This window comes from Mercenaria mercenaria, chromosome 14, assembly GCF_021730395.1.
Source record: "Mercenaria mercenaria strain notata chromosome 14, MADL_Memer_1, whole genome shotgun sequence".
Lineage (NCBI taxonomy): Eukaryota > Metazoa > Mollusca > Bivalvia > Venerida > Veneridae > Mercenaria > Mercenaria mercenaria.
In genome coordinates this window covers 62,669,405-62,690,365 of record NC_069374.1, presented here as the reverse complement: position 1 = coordinate 62,690,365, position 20,961 = coordinate 62,669,405, and the positions used below count along the sequence as shown (strand labels likewise).

The 20,961-nt window shown below is 34.7% G+C and overlaps 1 protein-coding gene across 1 annotated transcript; it reads right to left on the bottom strand.

Moving 5' to 3' along the window:
• Nucleotides 1–1,627: 1,627 nt before the first annotated feature.
• On the bottom strand, nt 1,628–8,968 carry LOC123527049 (organic cation transporter protein-like). The gene is made up of 11 exons (XM_053522669.1): nt 8,596–8,968; nt 7,838–8,052; nt 7,325–7,555; nt 6,397–6,599; nt 5,109–5,281; nt 4,674–4,824; nt 4,314–4,448; nt 3,691–3,776; nt 3,146–3,266; nt 2,768–2,840; nt 1,628–1,912 (listed from the first exon to the last, which is right to left on the bottom strand). Exons 1-11 carry the CDS (start codon nt 8,735–8,737, stop codon nt 1,703–1,705), a joined length of 1,740 nt encoding a protein of 579 aa, XP_053378644.1. The 5' UTR covers nt 8,738–8,968; the 3' UTR covers nt 1,628–1,702.
• Between the last annotated feature and the right edge of the window lie 11,993 nt (nt 8,969–20,961).

Sequence of the window (20,961 nt, the reverse complement as noted above, 5' to 3'; positions counted from 1 at the left end):
GTGCCTACTTTTGTGTTCGTTACATAAAATACACTTCCTATATATGTGACATTTAACCAGAAATGATGATCTTGAGGTCTTAATAAGACAGTAGAACAATTCTTTTTTTGGATTAAACGTACACTAGTTATGGTCTTTATGTAAAGATCAATGAAAATGTAGATACCAGATCAATTACAACTGCTAGTAAAGTTAAATGCGTAATTTTGTCAAAATTCCTATAAGATTAATTGTAACTGTAAATGTCAAACATTTAACGTGACTAACAATCCACATTGTCAGGTAAATGTTTTCTATGATGTTTTGATTATATACAGATTTAGTATTCTTCTGTTTTCTGTGATATGTATCACAGATATTTTCCGGATCGTTTAGGTGGTAATTGGCCCAAACATTTGGGACGATTTACTCTCAAAGTAATAATTTTGTCAGTTCAAAATGGAAAATATTTCTCTTCATTTCTGTTCTATACCGTAATTTTGATAGTAAGACCAGTAACTGTTATATGTTATTGTATTACTGATTTGCCTTTTTACATTACATGACTGCCATATCTATTTAAATCTATTTTATTGTTACAGTAGTACATTCTATACCTCATTGTTGAAGTAAGGTGTTATAGGCCTATTTGGTCGGGTACTGTTTTTTTTTATATTGATGTTGATATGAAGTACAAGTCACTATGATAAACAATTTATTATTTAGTGTTTTATTATCTTACCTTATCTATATTTTCTCTTTGAAGAATACTAAACAGCAGCAACCAATTTTTTGATACAGAATTAGGTCTGGTATCTTTTTATGATTGACATAACGGTTATCAGAAGGAATCTATCGTCCTAAAACCTAAACACAATTTTTACAAGGCTTGTTTGTCATAGTTTGTTTCCACAAATCCGGTTTATATCATTAGTGTAACTTTTGAAGAAATTGTTACTTATCATTAATTATTTATAACTAGAAATTTACTTCTCCCCATTTTTAGTCAGGTCGTCTGGGAAGATTCATTTTTTAAGTTTTATATATGCTTTTGTTTAGCGAGACTTGATTATGCGCTTGTAAACGCCGTAAAGACAAATTCGAGACCAACATTTATTTTTCCGTTTCATAACATTGTCTGTCTTCACATTCGTAGTATTTTGTGACTTATGCTATCTTTCAAGTTTATATTTCATATCGGGCCACCAAACTATTATTAAAACTGTTGTTGGCACTCTTGAAACAAACGGTAATAATGTTTCCTTTATCACATTCTTTGAAAAGTGTGTATTCCGTTCTACACTATTATAATAACGAAATTGCATGCCATTTACATGTATTAATAATATATTGTAAATGTACATTAAAACTATCTGGTAGTTAAGGCTTTGTGCAGGCAGTGTGGAATTTAGATATTGAAGGAGATTCCGTTGCTTTGTACAAATACAAGAGTTTGGTAGAAACAAAGTATTCATTTAACAAATGTTCCTTTTCGTGTACACGTACATCGACCAATTTTGTTTTGCTAAGTTAAACAAAGATCACTTCCTATAGTTAATGTTTTTATAAACGTGAATAGCTCTACTACGAATAAATCTAAATTCTGAAGACTTTCAGCTAAAATGTTAATTAATATCGGCGAGAAATGTAGACAATGGCTTGTTTTTATTTCATAAAACATTCTTCTTCAAGTACAGGAATATTAACATTAATTGCTTTTGTTTTACATTTGTTGTTCAGATTCTGTTATATGAACTATCTTTTTCCGGTTACAGGGGAGCTTGAATCGGTTTTCCTTGTACCATTGTTCGCATTCTTCAAGCGTTTGTGGCAGCTCATACTGATGAGTTTCCGGTATCCAAAACATTGATACTGCTACTATAGCGCATAAAACACCGAAAACGAGGCCGGGCGCCCAGGCTGCAACTTCCGCCTTAAAGACAAATCATAAGTAAGATTTTATTCTAAAACGATCTGCAGCAATTTATATATGAACAATTGCAAACAACCTGAGTTAAATCCTACGATAAAGTATGATTGAAACAATTTACCACTTGTGTAATTTATCCTCTCTTACATTACAGTCAAACTTGTGTTAAAGACCACCTCTGAACAAAGACCACCTGTCTCTAAAGACCACATATTTCGTTTCCCATTTTAACATTTACAGTGTATTTTAACCTGTAAATAAAGACCACCTCCCAATAAAGACCACACTTTGGCTCTCCCAAGGGTGGTCTTTATAGACAGGTTTGACTGTATATACGAATGATCAAACAACTGGGTGAAATAACAAAATCTGTACATGTGTTTGCTTTTTCATAGATAGCTGTTTCATTGCTACTTTGTGAATATTCCTCAAAATCCCGTTTTGTATGCAGGGTGTGAGCTGTAACGACCTATGAATCGAGTACTTAAATGTAGTTTAACAGTGGTTAAGGTCTAATTATTTTTTTTCCTATACTTTTGTAAGTAAATAAAATGTAAGATGTCGTTCCGATGATTTGATTATAACGCAACCAAACACTTCTTATAACTTATTCATTGGTAAAACATAGGTGAACATTTGTTATTTTAAAGTCAAATATAGTATAATTTGCACAGTGATAAAATATCCGTTAAATCTTTGACATTGTAATAATTGACTTCTGTGATACATGTCAAGCGTGCAACAGCTCAATCTAGATTTTAGGACTTACTGAAAAAAGCAACTGAACATAAATTTATTGTGGCGCTTAAGTCAAACCCTCTTATGAAGTATTGCTCAAGTTAATTTAACTATAAATACCAGATTTCGTGAGAAAGGGGCCACCATGCCGCCTATTCTAGCTGCCGTTGAAGCCATACCGACGCCTACGTTCCTGCAAAAGAAGAAAGTATGAACAGATGGTCTATTATAAGTAACGTAGTGAATCATCAAATGAATGTAAACTTCTTAAACACCATTAGGACAAAATATCATAATAATTAAATAGTAATAAATACAATTTAGAATATCTCTACGGGCTTACTCATGCCTTAGTTTTAATAAAAATGTCTGTTATCTCTCCTTTAATTTTTGTATATGTATTTGTTTTAAAGCTTTTACAGAATACTGACAACCGAATACTGAGAGAAACTCTAAACACCTCTCAAAGAGTCAGTTATTATTTGATAGGTATGTTACCTCATATTTGTCGGATAAAGCTCATGTGTGTAAAGGAATATTGTACTAAATGACCCTGTTATTGCAAACTTTCCAATCAAGGTAAACACAGTAGACCCAATAACCATCGCAGAGTTACCATCTGTAATGTCATTTGTAACATTATGTCAATATCCTATAAATATAATTCTGTAATGTTATTTGTAGAATTATGCAAATATGTTGTATTGCTTAATCGAAATCGTGTAGATCCGGACGAAGTTTAACAAATCATGGTTTTGCGAACAACTGGCATTTTAAGAACATATTACAGATGTATACTTCATTTACATATCTTATCATAATTATGTGTAAATTGTCCTGTTCAAAGACAAATTTCATACCAAGGAACAGATATACAGAACTGAATAGCTATCAGTATATTTCTAAAATATATTTAATACTTAATTATTGTCAAACATAGAAAAAGAAAAAATGTATATCTGCGTTGTAATCAAACTATTTCGTTTTAAATTACTTTGACAGCTTGGACATTTTTCTCGGTTATTTACAGAGCTTATACTTACCCGCCGATGTGGTCAAAATAGTCGCTATGATCAAAGCAGTGCCACATATAGAATGGAAAATAATAGAAGCCGGCTTCCTTCCATATCTAAAAAGTCAGTTTCACATTTAATTGTTTGTTGTAAATGATCAACACTGACTTGTCAGCATTGTTATGTTTAGACAACGCATAAGTATTTTAAACACTTGAATGTTAATATTAGTACGAAATTTTTAAACTAATGCCTAGTATGTATCTTAATAAATACTTTGTTTTCTCCAAAGTTATTGAATTCCAGTTTTAGTAAAATATTACTAATAAAGTTCAGATTTACTGCTACTGTATAATTCAACAATTTTGTCAGAATTGATGTGCATGAAAGAGCTGTTTGAAATGTCAGCATATTTACGTCTTTTGCAGATGATATGAAAATCAAACATTTAAATAGAAAACAGGTAAACACTCAATCTTTGCATATGTTGTATTTGCATATGTTGTATTACAATGTAGCACGTGTCAATGAACTGGTTTTTGATTAGCAGAAGATTCTTATATACATGTCGTTTTTTCCTAAATACTATAGTACTTCGTATACCAACGATACAGATAGTTTCTTAAGTCAGGCTATAAAAGAAATTTATTTACCTGGTAATTAGATATAGCTCCGCAGCTGCCGCGGGATACTCGACAATAGAACCAAGAAAAAAGTTCAAAAATCTGTTCCCAGCGAGACTAGATGATATCAGCATTATGCCGTAGTAAGTGATGCTGTTAGTCGTCCTATAATGTACGAATTACAAACTAGTTAAAATACTGAATGCTTTTGTAATATAGAAGTTGTTTTTGAATAATTTTGAAATAGAATATTGTGCTGTTTCGTCATGCACATTGTCCACATTACAGGAATCGATCGTTTAATAACTATAAAGACTTTTGTTGGACAGGTAAATCATTATTCAGAAAACAAAACGCTTGAGTTGTATAAATGAAGATAAATTCTCGTACCAAGCAAGCCACATAATCAGTGATGAAATGAAAAGCCTTTTTGATTTGACAAGGTCTATAACAGTATACTGTTTCACAGAAAGGTCTTCCTTCTCTTCGTTTTCACCAGTCTCCTCTTTTTCCATATCCGTTAGAGGTGTAGCTGTTGCACCTACATTCGAAACTATACATGTAACATTTTCCCAGTAGATTAACAAGAAATAGTTATGGCTATTGCGGATAGGTTAATAAAGTTACTCCTAGCTGTACAAACAAAATAATATAACATTCAATTGGCAAGGTTATATGAAAAACATATCTATGGAGCTGAAATTTAAACATGTAATTTCGAACATTTATCATTTGTCTGTTTTCTGTTTATCGGCTTAATTACATAAAAATGTGCAACCTTAGTTTTACTGCTGACTAAATGATGTGCTATTATGCATTTCCTACCTTTAGACACGTCTATTTTGGTTTCATATCTTAGTTCAAACTCTCGGAAACCGCTGACACTCACTACATCATCGTAGTTTTTCTTGTTTGTCTTGCAAGCCCTGTGAATGACTGCTTTTGCATCCTTGATACGGCCGTTTGCTATCAGCCATCTCAGTGATTCATCTATTAGCCTATTATTAATTCGAATGTATTTATCAAAATGAATGTTCCGCTTTTAACACATCTCTGTATGGACGTTTTACAAGAAAGGCAAGATAAGCGTAAATGCAAATATGAGATAGAAATAAACACAAATTACAACTTAATGTTGCTTAATGTTGGTCTGCCTTCTCAAAAGGCTTGGAATACATGCGTAAATGGTTCTTTATGTATTTTTTGTTTCGTATTTTTACACCAGCATTTCATGTTTTATACAGAAATGTAGAGTGGCACGTGGTGTCGATTGCAAACTGTAATACCGCACCCACCATCCATTGTAAACGCTGTTAAGCATCCGTGTGCATTATACTATGCCGGTGTGACTGAAACGCCAACATTTTCCTTTGTCGTATATTTTCTCAGATATTCATTAAGGAAATAAAAAGTTCCATTACGTATAGTTTGATCACCATTACAAAGGTAATATAATTTATAAAAACGATCATTTGGAAGCAAAGAATGCGTCTTTACAAAATAATAAAGACTTGGTTTCTAAGAGGTTATTTAATGTGCATCACCACTCACGTCCTCAGCACCAGCTTAAGCGGAGTTCTGTTACATAGATATTAAATGGACACCATGATGTTAGGTATAAAAAATTACCCCTTTTCCCGTCACTACACACTCATACCTTTATCCTAATGAAAAGCTGAAAATTTCGTTTGATTTCAAAACAACGTTTAGTTTTAATTTTCCATTTAACAGATGTCGGGAAATTTCGGAAGACTCTGTTTGACTAGCACCGACTTAAGCGGAACTATATCATATTGATGTCGAATGGACGCCATGATTCCAAAGGATCATGAATATAATTCAAAGTATGGGGATACTACTTACGGCCGCCACACGGCACTTAAATAATTCTAGTGTGAAAGTTAATAATCTGTAAAAAAGGTGGGTTCAAACATACTCATTACTTGACCAATATCAGATGTAACATAGTTAAGTCCTGATATTGATAATGCTGTTGTAATGAAACAAGGTAATTTTACAGTTTTAAATGACAATGACAGTAGATTAAAAGAAGATATGACAAGTTATTTCAAAGAGAATACTATAGTAGTAGCTTCAATAATTTTACGCTTACCACCATTCAATTAGTGACCATGATGAAAGGCAAGCCAAACATATCTGAAGGTACCTCCAGGACAAGTTTCGAAATATATAAGCTACCGGTGTTACTATAGCGATACCAGTTGTCCAAAACAGAAGACTGCAGACCTCTATCGTTCCTCGTGTTTCTGTTGGTACCATCTCAATTAGTAACAAGCTCAGTGTTCCAATCAATAGCTTTTGGTAACGCACATTTGACCTTTCAGAGGTATGTTGTTAAAAGGTATTTTCAACAAATTTGTGGACAAAATCCATATTTTTGCTCACTAAAGAAATTCATCTAAACATCATCCGTTCAATATCTCAAGTCAAAAGACACTAGATTAAACATTAAACAATGACATGTTAGAAGGCACATACAAGTCTGTATGCAATAAGCATAAGCAGAAATAAGCGGATAGTCAGTGGGATGTGGGCCACAGACTTTCCTAACCCAAGCGCAGAAAATGTCTTCTTGTTATGCATCATTATTCAATCATATGGAATTGTGTTGATGGTAAGATAAAAAAATAGATAAAAACCTAGGGGAAGTGTGACCGTGGTATATCAATGATATCACATTTATGTACCACGTGCAATAATTCTACGAATTGTGATGCATATACTGTACAGGTTAGTAATTTGTATAGATACTAACCGATGATAGATTTCACTGCAAAGATAGTTTTAACTACTGCCAAATAATGAATCATCTCTTTGCAACAGTCATTTTTAAAATATAACGGATATAGACCAATAAACGTGTCCAAACAATCTATGAAATAGACGAGTTGGAATAAAGGCATACGTGTTGATATCTAATAATCGTACTACGAGTTTTGTCTAAAATGTCTGCAGTACCCCATGTTTAAATCAAACACAATGATCTAACAAACATATTGATTTTGTGACGACGTTCATACCTGTTGGAATGCGCCTGTAAGCATTCTCATAATTGCAAATAAGGTGAAATTCGGAACAAATGCTGTTGCAAGGGCCACAGCAAAGATGATCACGTGACATATGATGTGAATACGTTTTCTACCATATCTATCCGACAAACTGGTAAATACTAATGCTCCTACACCCTGGCCCAACATGAGAAGGGTCTGGGAAACTTCAGCTAATTCCTTTTTCTCACAGACCAAGTCCCACTGAAATATTTATATATGAACATTTTTCACTATATATATTTAAAATGTCTTAATTAGCATCGTGACTTTTACCGTGTAATACTTTAAACAATTAGTAGGTGACAAATCAGAACATGTATCTATTTTATAAAGATGTAAAAGTAATAAAGTGGTATATTAGAATGATGTCTATTTTGATATCTACAATCAGATATGACTGTAATGAATCATGACTTACATAAGAATGATATATTTGAACGAAACGTGCGTTTTAACGTAAAAGGTAAGAAGTGTAGTATAAACCTCTGAAATGAATGAACGTTCCTCAGGAAATGGTCCAGAATCATGGTATGTCCAGCCATTTGCGCAGCCAGTTTTCGTAACTGTAGTTTTTCCTGTCTCGTTGGTTATATATGTAATGGAGCATTTCTCGAATAATCTTGTCGTTGACAAGTTTGAATGTTCATTATATCTTGATGCATTTAATACATCTTTACATTCATGGTCCGGTTTAAACCCTGTCAGAAAGAAAGAAAGAAAGGAATAAAATGTACAGTGCAGATATCGAAAAATGTCACTGAACGGTATCGAGCTACGGAAGTGGCAGACATATAGTGCTTTATCTGAATTTGTTATATTGGTTGCAAAGTTATTTTTTTTCGATTTTATTATTGTATTAAACATCAGCTATGTAATCAGCTATGCAATCAAAAAGTATATCACATATTACAACCAGAGAATATTGAAACCATGAGAAGCTGACAATTACCGGTGTGCAAAAGGAACCCAGGGTTTTACCGTATGGTATGCACTAGGTGAATATTGACCTGTTTACTGTTTAGTTGTGAGTACGAAAAACTTAAAAGGACAAAAATTAATTCACACAATGTACGTTTGCAAAGACGGAATGATAACCATGCGATAGATACACAACTTTTAAGACAAAGCTGTGGTATCACAGAGGTCTGTCTTTTCATGATATGTAGACGGAGTATACACAGCAGTGTTATGACACTGATAAATAAAGAAACATACATAAAAATTTCAACAAATCATATTACCTAAGAATACAATGGAGAGCATATGTAGACTGCAGGACCATATAGCTACCAGCTCTATGATGAACTGCCTTCTTTGATAACTTCCCCATTTTCCCAACGCTCTCCAAATCTTGTCCACATCAATATCTTCTACGGTTGGCATACTATTTCAAGTTATGATCTAATTAAGTCTCTATGTATTCCTTCCGCTCGTTTAGTAGTGTATGAATTGCAAAAAAAAAAACAACCCCACTTGAACGCCATCCAAACCTAAACCGTAAGAGTACAATATATACCTGTTATAACAAAACAGAAGTTGTATGTGTGCGTAAGTATGTTGGTTATGTCCATGCATAATTTCGAACAGCATACATAGGTGAAAGCAATGATTGAATAACCTAATTTAATGTCCTTAGATGAACTTCATTCGACCTTTTGTTCATACAAAATGTCCAACCGGCAATTATGTTAATATTAAGTGTGCTTACTATGTACCCCGATTTTTCCATTACTTAATATACAGTAGTCAAAAAGTGTTTCGTTACATCATTTTTAAATGATGCATCGGTAGAGCATGCACGATGTTCATAAAATTATAAAGCGTTCAGGTCAATCAATAGTCAAATAATGACACTTTTATTACAACAATTTACTTACATAGCTTATAATGGAATAATTCATGCATCTATTTAGTCAAGCAATTTGATTGGTGGAGCCAAACGGTTCACACACTATTACCTCCCTTAGCTGTATATCATTTTTTATTCTTGCGTGTATTTCAGCTTTATGAATCCTATAGCATATTCGGAAAACGGCGATAACTGTCTTATTTCTAAATTAATCATGTAAGTGTGGGAACTTCTTTTCTTAATGAGATTATTGAATTTCTGATAATCACACTTCAAAATTTGATAAATGGTTGTTTACGAAACTTCATTTTAGTTATTTTGCGAAGAGCAGAATCACAAAAATGACAAATTTGAGCTGAACATGTTTACCTGGAGTTATAAGGAATATAAAAATTATACCTTTTCCGGTGTTCACGCCATTGTACATGTTGCACTTAAAGCACACATTAACGTAAAGCCCATTTGAGGCTTTATTCACTTTGTTTGATATCTGTTAGAAATACTCATTCACGTCTAGTCTATTACTCAATCGTTATTTGTAAAATGCTGAGGCAAAAGATTCTTCCGTTTAGTTTAACAAACTATATAAATAAATGAACAGATTTAAATTTTGTCAGATGTAATGTTTTGATAACAGACCATACCACCTCCAGCCTTTGACTTTTGTGTTTATTTCAGTTCTTTTAATAATGCTCAATTTTCTCTACTAATACGAAAATGAAACCAATATGAAACATATGTTTTTTCTCGTTTTTCGTTACGTGTTATTCTGCCTGTGAATCAGACACTTTGTTTGCCTTCTTTATAAATTAGTACACTATAATAGGTTTCTCTGACTTTGCATAATCATTGTCTATTAATGTTATAAGCTATAGTTTTCACTGTGTTATTCGACCAGCAGCCTATTTTCAAGCGTGCCACTGAATAAATATGGCACTTATCATCATTGACCTTCAAAAAATTAATGTACATGTATGAATTTTTGCCTTAATGAAATGTGTTTAACCTGGTAATAATCAGATCATGATAATTATCAGTTGAGCAGTTGATACTGTCATGCAGTATGTAAACAAACACTTTCTAAAGAGCGGTCTTGGTGGTCTAGTCCTGACCCTGACTACGACATCAGGGATAGTGAGTTTACGTCCTCGTTCGTCAAATAGAAATTATTATCATTCGGATTAGAGTCCCCTGTATTTAATTTAGAGTTGTACACGCGGCATGTTACAAAACACGGAAAAGGACTCCTATATATCATATTCTTCAACAAAAGCTACTAATATTCGTCTGCAGGAGTCACCGGATCGGTTATCGCTTACCGACGGCGGCTATGGATACATTAGCTTAGATACACAAATGTTGTAAAGGCACGGATGAAAAGTCGTTTCACCAACAGTATTCCTCACAAAACATTTTAAACACATGTGTATGATCGTATACATCACACAAGAGAAGTTATTCTAGATATATACTCTATGATTGGTTTGAATGAGTTACCTCTCTTATATAAGGGCGTCTACTTATTATCCTACGTTTCTATAAAACTATGTAGAACAGTTTTATCAATGAACATCTTTTTGTAAAGATCAACACATCTGCAATATAAGTGAATTTAAATTCATGACGTCACTCCTTTGTAGTTGCTGTACTGTAATGTTTATAGTAGACAGTCACTGCTTTTAATATGGCTCAGTACTGTATTTTCTACGTGGAGTCAAACATTTGTTAAATATTGGACAATTTTGTTCACATTTGATTGCACGATGTAATTGAGTGTAGAAGAATAATATTTATTTAATACCTTTATACATTTAACTATAATACAATAGAAACAAGTATTGCACTGTGTGAATTTAAACACGTTCACGATCTTTTTAAGTGTGTAACATTGTCCGAGACCTACAATACGGAAAGACTACATTTTTCTCGTATTGCAATTGAGTCTAAAATATCCATGTTTCGTATTGGACGGAACAACTCTTCCAATTCCTTAATACAAGGAGTCGATCGGGATTACTTTCCTTGTATGCTGCATTTTAGTAACATTCGAAAATGCGAAATCTTTTATTTATTAACAAAGCATATAAATGTGATCTCTCATACTGTAATTTAGAAAATTTCTTATCTGATGATGATGGCTTCGGTTACAACGTTAATGAAAAATTGTTTTCACTTTTTTTAAGCTGGAGTGAAAGCATGATAACGCACGCATCTAACATTAATATACATATTATGACTTCTTATATTTGTTGTATTTGGAAATGTTCACAATCGTCAAAACTCATTTAAAATGAGTGAATATTAGTTTTTCTGTGATTTCGTTTTTTCATTACGGTATAAAATAAAAAAGGTAAATTAACAGTGTTGACTACAATGCTGAATACTTCTACTGAACTCGTACTCAGCAGTAATTACCCATATTTGGACTCGATATTTTCCTCGTCCAAATACGGGTTATTACTGCCGTATACGTGTCCAACAGAATTCGGTATAATACATTGTTGAAAAACCTCATAATATTAATAAAGTATTAATAAAGTAATGAAATAATAAAATAACAATAATAATAACAAAAATAATCAAAACAGAAATAGATAATAATAATAGTAATAAGGTGAATTTTACTTCCGTAGTCCAATGTCAAGAAATAAATGGATTCGGATGTTTGGATTGCTTAAACTTTCTTTAATCAGTTAAAGGTCGTTAAATACTAAAATAAGTTTACTTAAAGTATAAAAGAGTAATCATATATCATAAGTATGCCTAAAATTACTGTTAAAAGTTAAATTTAAAAACTGAATATTATTTTCTTTTCTAACAAGAAGTCCCAATGTGCTATATACGTACAAAAATAGCATTTATTTGTTAATTATTTTTATTCTGTCGTTTTTAAGTTCTAGTACACATTGTTCTAAATGTGTGCTGTCATACATTCTGTTCGTAATTTCGTTTCCGCTTCTTTGATTGCTAATTTGCTGTACTAACCTATCATCTACCATGTATATCAATTGTTTTTCACTTGTGGTAGTGTGACGTTATCTTGGCTCCAGTTACCACAGAAAATATCATATACAAGTTTTTGTTTTAACTTTGTTAAGAGTAAGGAAACGTTCAAAAGAAGAATTGATATAATTATTCTATTTCATTTGGGAAAAAGCTATAATATTGTTTATTTGCAAATGCGCAAACAGTTAAACAGACGTGCTGAATGGAGTAGCTACATTATATACGAGGGGTGTTCAATAAATACCCGGAAAAGTGCTCTCATTTCTTTATTTCTGGTCCGTATTTATTGAACACCCCTCGTATCTATAAAGCCCTCGTACCAGTAAATGGTTCACACAATATTGTTTTAAGAAAACGGTACAAAATGTTTTCAAGTATAATTTGTAGGACATTTACAATGTATGTTCATGTCTCATTAATTAATTAACTGACATTCAGAAGCTTTTCAACTAACCTGGAGCTTTTCACATTAATGTCACGTTTACGACACGGGTCTTAGCTAAACAGTTGGACTACTAATGTCACATTAACAAACAATGTTAAGTTTGATCGATTGACAGTTTATATACCGGACCCTTTACTACATTGGCACCAGAATGCGACTGTCATTTACATTTATAATATCTATCCATATCTCATAAATCAGCAGTGACATTCATGTGTCTTTCTAAATGACACACAGACTGGGAAAATTCAACACAAAGGCTGAATTTTAAGGATGTTGCCTTTATTTAAGCTTTATCAATATTTTTTTGGCAAATGAAAAAGTTAGCTAGCCAAATGCACACATAAAACAAAGCCGACATGATAATAGAATCACAGACGCAGAAATTCCCTTAACTGGCTTTAAAGCGCTTGATACCACTGATATACGATTCGCCACTTATTAAGACATTCGGTTTTCGATGTATTTCTGTTAATTTTGAAAACCAACTGTAGGCTCTGGGACCTAGTCTAACAGTCAAATATTGACTTACCGTTCCGACTCTATTTTTTTGGTGTATATTTGTTTGTTTTTTTTTTGTACAAGTTGTATGTATTGTAATTTCACTCTGTATATCAATTTTGAACTTATGTAGTACTACCCTAAATTAATTTATATATATATGGCTAGGTAATCCCATTCTAAAGCTGCTTTATCTGTACTCTGCTATTTCTTCTGAAGCATAGTCCGCGGGTATCTAGTAGTATATGCCGCTATAGTCTATGCGGAGAACGGCTATGTAAGAAACAAACACTGTCATGCTAGCGGTAATGGGTTAAATAGACTGTTAATTGGGATTGATTTATACACTGGATATACATAAAAATTTTCATCGTTGGAAGTCTGGTACATTGTTTTTTTTTGACTGCTGTTCAGCCATTGAGCCCAAGTACCACGTAAAAGTTTACAATTACATGTATTTTCAATACTCAAAACAACAAAGAAACACCGTGCTATATGCCCCACATTAAATTTTATATTAAATAATATGTATTAACAATATAGATCAAATGACTCATTGAGATGTATTTTAAACAACATATAAATACAGCAGTATCTGAGATTGGGTTTTGTTGGCCGCTCGAAAAAGAAAGGTAAAATTGTTCAACCGAAAGGAGTCCAGGCGCGTCAAAGCAATACAACAAAACTATAGGGGTATAACTAACAGTGCAACACAAGAAATACTTTGAACTGACACTAACGCCACTGAACGATACGGTAGAACTGAAGTATACGAAAACCGAATGGCTGTGCATTGCAACGACGGAGCCAGTGGTGTCACATGACAGGGACCGACTGCCCACAGGTAGCTGTAAACGGCCGGCAACTACCATGCGGACCACTGCGTGAAGGTAAGCACATAGTTACATGCAAAGGGTTACTGTTTAACAGTGAAGCACCAAGTAACGTGGCAGATGTACATAAGTACACCAAAACAGGATGGCTGTACATTGCAACAACGTAGCCAGTGGTGTCACATGACAGGGACCGACCGCCCGTATGTAGCTGCAAACGGCCGGCAATTATCATGCGGACCACTGCATGAAGGTAAGCACATAGTTGCATGCAAAGGGTTGAGAACGCAATACATATAGCAATACAGCAATACCAACTAGATTTCGCCTAACACTAGGTCAAAACCTATTCAGCCCGAGCCACCTAGCCACGAACTTGATTTGAAAGCAGTACGCCAAAATACAGTGCTTAGGACGGGATATGGCATTTAGCCGAGCTTTATAGCAAAAATTTGACGCGCCTGATCGCCTTTCGGTATGCACAAATAGAATGTTTCCGTGACAGGAGCGACATTTAAAAGAAAGGAAAATAAATAAAGAAAGAAATAAACGTGATTGTGTTCATTGTTTTAGATCCTGATAGAAATATCGAAATGATTAAAGACACAAATCTTCAAACTTTAAATCACAAAAGCACATAACGCGAACTTGTACAATGAATATCTGTTTATAATCCATAATTAAACTTCGTATTAATCAGCTCTATGTCAGTGTTTGAAAAAGGCCTGTGTCACAAAACAGTTTATCAAATGAGTATGTAAGGAATGTCCGTCTCATTGATAACATACCTTTATATCGAATACCTGCATTACTGTACCGCACTGGCAGACCAAACTATGGTGAAAATGTTCTCCATACACAGTCAGTTGATGTTTCTCCAGAGGATGTCCCTTGATTGATTAACGGTTCACAATGTTCATGTCGTTAACAGATTCGTACTTCAGGTATTCTCTGTTCATACAAGGCCCTTTACAATAAGTCCTACAAGAATAAAACTACAGAAAATCAGTAAAAATGTTCATATCAAAGACACTACATCATGATGATAATGTTATATGACTAAAGACTGCTTTTAAAGAATATATGATCTAAGATAGCAGTAACAGCAATAATGCAATAAAAGAGATTAATTTTAGATATTAATCTAGTTTATTCTGGTGTAAATTTCTCGCTTATCTTGGGTTAGATATCTACCGGAAATTAGCGTTGCAAGACGCCGCGTAGTGTAACCATGGTAATTCTCGCGAGATAGTTCGTAACTTCGCCGAGTATAAAAGTCACGTGACCGCCACGTTCTATCTTTCAGTCCGCAAACTCAGCGTTGTACAACATTTAAAAACTAAGATTAAATTAAGTTAGCAATTTCAGCATGCCAGGTCGTGGAAGGGGCGTGAAGAGAAGGGACACGGATAAATGTGGCCCTGCAACAAGAGCAGCCGAGGCTAAACGAGCAAGGCCGGAAACTGACGACGGCACAGGTCCGGACAGAGGTAGGCAAAATACACCAATTATTGATTTTGAACAGATAATTCGAGATTCTGAGGTTGTACATGGCACTCAAAGTAGAGAAACTCAAACTTTCAATAACGATTTTGAGTCTAATAATTTATTTTCAAGTAGTAATAATCCTGACTCAGAACAAAACAACATTCAAGATGAATGTCCGGTAGTGACCGCGCAAAACGCGGACGTTGTAAACCAAAATGATGGCTCAAATTGTTATGCTAACGCTACCGACAATTATACAATTTTGGGTAGTAATGGACCGTTAGTGCATTATAACAATTCATTGAACTATGCAAATTCGTTTCCTCAAAATTATGAAATGACACGCTTAGCGCAAGATGATATCGCTATTCATGTTCCCTCAAGCATAAAGCAGAAAATATGCGGGGGTGAATATATCAATATGGCATTACTTCTTAAGGGTGCGGTGGAACTTTCAGATTTTGCCTCAGGAAGTACTTTGCAGTTTTTTCATGATGGTACAATTACTTGTCGGCCTAAATGGTATAAAGATGACATAGGAAATATTGAACGCTGGTCCGATGCTTTTATCATTTTTATGTCTGTCTATCTAACGGCATACCCAAACAAAGTTCACGAACTCCTTCAGTATTTCTATATGTATGTAATACGGGAATGCGCATCTCGTCATGGGGGAAAATTTTGGAAAACGTATGACGAGCAATTTCGTCTGCGTCAAGCTAGCATGCCTTCGTCATGGGCTATCATTAATCATGAATTATGGTCGCGGTTAATGCCGTCCATATACGAGCCTACAAGGCAAAGCCAGATAAAGCAAAAGCCAGTAGACATATGTATTCCTTTTAATAAAGGCACGTGTAACTGGTCATACTGCAAGTTTCGGCACGCGTGTTATCATTGTGGCAGTTCACATAGCTTGATGAATTGTTTTACCGGTACAAAACATAACAATGGAGAGACGTTCTCATTGCCAGAAAACACAGGGGGTAATTTCAACAAATTGGGCGAAAAAAACTTTTTTCGAGGGCGTGGATCCTGGCGTGGTCGTGGATTCAACCAGTATCGGGGCTCAAGGGATTCAAACAGAAAGTAATAACTTACCTTGCCATGATGTCCATTTTAAAGTAGCACATTCACCTATAAATATCCAATCTTTAGAAATTTGGCTTAGTAAGTACAAGTCGCATGATGCAAATATTTTATTAAACGGTTTTAAGCACGGTTTCAGATTGAACTATTCAGGCCCGCGTCAAGCTCGTGTATCAAAAAAACATGAAGTCCGTAAAACAACAGCCTGAATTAGCACAACAAAAATACAAAAAGAGGTAGACTTAGGCCGAGTTGCAAGTCCATTTACCGTTAGCCCAATTAAAAACATGCAGATTTCACCAATTGGCTTGGTTCCAAAGAAAAGTCCGGGCGAATACAGGCTTATACGTCACCTGTCATATCCTGAGGGATTAACAATCAATGAATTTATAGATCCGAAAATATGCTCGGTTAAATACACAGAATTCGATGAAGCGATTCGTATTATACAAGACATGGGTAGAAACTGTTATTTATTTAAAATGGACATAAAAAGTGCATTTCGATTACTTCCGATTCATCCCGACGATTTCGTATTTTTAGGATTTTCTTGCATGGAAAAAAATTATTTTGATAAGTGTTTACCATTTGGCTGTAGCATTTCGCCTAGTTTGTTTGAGAAATTTTCTACTTTTCTAGAATTTTGCATTAAATCAAAAATGAATTCAGGACGTCTTATACATTACCTTGATGACTTCCTTGGCGGGGAGAAAGGGTACGAGTCTTGTAAAAGCCTAATGCTATTATTCGAAACAATCATGAAAGAGCTAGGCGTTCCAATTTTAGAAACTGTAACGGAATTTCAGTCTTTCATGATCGGTTTTGGTTATCCAACGATGACGAACAGTTGTACACAGACAGCTCTGGGGGCATTGGTTTTGGTATCTGGTTTAAGGGACATTGGTGTCACGCAAGATGGCCTGTTGCATGGCATAGTAATGGTTTAACCGTATTAAAGCTTTTCCCAATTGTTACAGCTATTTGTATTTGGGGCGGGCAGCTACGAAATAAGAAGATACGGTTTCACTGTGATAACCAGGCCGTAGTACATATATTGAACACGATGTCTTCCAAGTCCTCACAGGTTATGACATTAATTAGGGTACTTACATTACAGTGTCTGCGCTTTAATTGTTTGTTGAGAGCTTCTCATATAGCCGGGGCAAAAAATGAAAATAAGCGACGCATTATCTCGTTTTCAGCTCACCCGGTTCAAAACGTTAGCACCAGAGGCCGATTCGTCTCCGACACCAATACCAGACTATCTTTGGGATATCTTCAAAGCAGATGTAAGCACTTGGTTCGAGCAGGAATAGCAAATAATACAGCGTCTACCTATAATACGGCTGTAAATTCGCTAGAATCATTCAGAACATTATATAATTTGCCAAAAATGTGGTATTTATTTGTCTGACGTAGGGCTAGGCTCTTCAGAAATGTCTTGAGACATACAACGCGTAAGAATTTTGGGGGAAATAAAGGTTTATTTCGTGGCGGAAAATTCTTTCGCTGGGACGCGATCGGGGGCATATTATATCTATCGCTAATTTAATAACAATCTTTTTGCATCCCCGTGGGTGTCTCGGCCTACCACAGTAGTTATCTTAGGAGGCTGAAAGCCCATGTGGTCTAAATTACAGTCGTTGTGACTACAGTTTTTTGTGAGCTTGTAGGAACTTGCCGGAGAGCGAAAAGGGCTAGGCGTTCTTACAATGACTCCCTCTTTTGCATAGGTTTGTTTTCTCGAATGTAAGCATTGTTGCGCTAATGGTTATTGGTACAAATAGGGTACCTGGATATTTGGTTTATCGGTTTAATATGGTACAACGGTGTCCAATTATTTGGTACAAATAGGGTACCTGGCTATACGATTTACCGGTTTAATATGGTACAATGGTGTACTATTATATTTGGTACAAATAGGGTACCTGGCGATTTGGCTTATCGGTTTAACATGGTACAACGGTGTACAATTATTTGGTACAAATAAGGCACCGGGTTATATGGTTTACCGGTTTAATATAGTACAAGGGTGTACTAGAATTTGGTACAAATAGGGTACTTGGTAACCGTATATGGTTTATGGTTTAATATGGTACAAGGGTACTGTTAGTAGGTACAGATAGAGTACCTGGTAACCGTATATGGTTTATTTGGATACATTATGGTACTAAGGAGTGCCACTGGTTTAAAGGTACTAAAGGGGTACCTTGGTATACTGGATATTTGTTTACAGCGCAATAAGGTTAGGAAAATAAGTTTTAAAAATATGCCCTCGGTCGCTTCCCAGCGCTTGACTTTACGGCTCTAGCAAAAGCTGACATGACCAAGTATGCTCCATATCTCTTTAATCTTTATAAAAAATTGAAAACAATATATTATGTTTCTAAGATGCTAATTATTTGAAGCTTTGTGAAAACTTTTACAAATTTATAATAAGTAAAGGATTGAAAAATCGGTATGTTGTTGTTTTTGAAATTTCATCCTAGAATAAGAGAGATTAATTTTAGATATTAATCTAGTTTATTCTGGTGTAAATTTCTCGCTTATCTTGTGTTAGATATCTACCGGAAATTAGCGTTGCAAGACGCCGCGTAGTGTAACCATGGTAATTCTCGCGAGATAGTTCGTAACTTCGCCGAGTATAAAAGTCACGTGACCGCCACGTTCTATCTTTCAGTCCGCAAATTCAGCGTCGTACAACATTTAAAAACCCCACCCACCGTTCCCTTGTATGATTTAAGCCTGGTCTGATTTATGAAGACTTATTGCTTATTTTCTTAATGCAACTTTCATTTATTCTATGAAACATCTGTTCAATTTCACTGTCTGCCGCCCAGTTTACTCTGTATTTTCAGTCTGCAATGTGTTTGTTCACCGACCTGAGGCACAACTGGTATATACTGGTGGTAACGATCGGACTGGAGCAATGCTGATGCTGAAATCAAGCTACAAATATACACAATCACGGAAGCATTGTCTGAAAGAGTGAGCCACCCGTATAACGTAAAGTGATATGGCTTTTTCCACTGCTAAGAATTTAACCAGATAAACTGTTCAAAGTTTGTTATCTTCAGATATCTCCAGTATGGGTTTATATACTTTTGATATCATCATCGGATCTGTGTCTCAGGCGTGCATTTGCTAACTTTTTAAAATTCATAATTCGCAATTTTCTGTGTTAATAGGTCATTTAAGTTTTATGACAGTTTCTCATATCATCATGGTATTTAGGCTTACTACAGTAGTTATCTGTGGAGGCTGAAAGCCAATGTGGTTCGAGAGTTTGTACGTAAAGAAAGTACAGTCAGACTTTATAAGCAATAATGGCTATTTTGAAAATTCTGTACTTTTAGAAATCGTCATCGAAACTGTCTCAGACGTGCATGTGCTAATATATATAAGTCGTAATTCGCGATCTTCAGTGTTAATTAAAGTCTTTTGAGTTACAAGGACAGATTCTAATATCACCATCGTAGGCCTACTACAGTAGTTATCTGTGGAGGCTGAAAGCCAAAGTGGTTCTGTACATCTTCTGTGTGAGTTTGTTTGTAAATATAAAACAACCGGAACTCATAAATGACAATGTTTATTTTGAAAGTTCCTTTGAAAGGAAAAGACATGATCATATGGTTCGAACTTGTGTTTTATTACTATGTTTTATATATTAGTGATTTTTTACTTTTCATTAAGTATATTTTGTTACATAATTATTATTATTGTTATGTCAGCGGAAAATTCTTTCGCTGGGACGCGATCGGGGGCATATTATATCTATCGCTAATTTAATAACAATCTTTTTGCATCCCCGTGGGTGTCTCGGCCTACCACAGTAGTTATCTTAGGAGGCTGAAAGCCCATGTGGTCTAAATTACAGTCGTTGTGACTACAGTTTTTTGTGAGCTTGTAGGAACTTGCCGGAGAGCGAAAAGGGCTAGGCGTTCTTACAATGACTCCCTCTTTTGCATAGGTTTGTTTTCTCGAATGTAAGCATTGTTGCGCTAATGGTTATTGGTACAAATAGGGTACCTGGATATTTGGTTTATCGGTTTAATATGGTACAACGGTGTCCAATTATTTGGTACAAATAGGGTACCTGGCTATACGATTTACCGGTTTAATATGGTACAATGGTGTACTATTATATTTGGTACAAATAGGGTACCTGGCGATTTGGCTTATCGGTTTAACATGGTACAACGGTGTACAATTATTTGGTACAAATAAGGCACCGGGTTATATGGTTTACCGGTTTAATATAGTACAAGGGTGTACTTATATTTGGTACAAATAGGGTACTTGGTAACCATATATGGTTTATGGTTTAATATGGTACAAGGGTACTATTAGTAGGTACAGATAGGGTACCTGGTAACCATATATGGTTTATTTGGAT

Excerpts from the sequence above, each read along its gene's own strand:
- LOC123527049 (XM_053522669.1), bottom strand. The coding sequence starts at position 8,737 with ATGCCAACCGTAGAAGATATTGATGTGGACAAGATTTGGAGAGCGTTG. Across the intron at positions 7,556-7,837 it reads AACGTTCATTCATTTCAGAG|TGGGACTTGGTCTGTGAGAA; the intron begins GTTTATACTACA and ends TAAATATTTCAG. Across the intron at positions 6,600-7,324 it reads TTACAGGCGCATTCCAACAG|CTATTGATTGGAACACTGAG; the intron begins GTATGAACGTCG and ends CGTTACCAAAAG.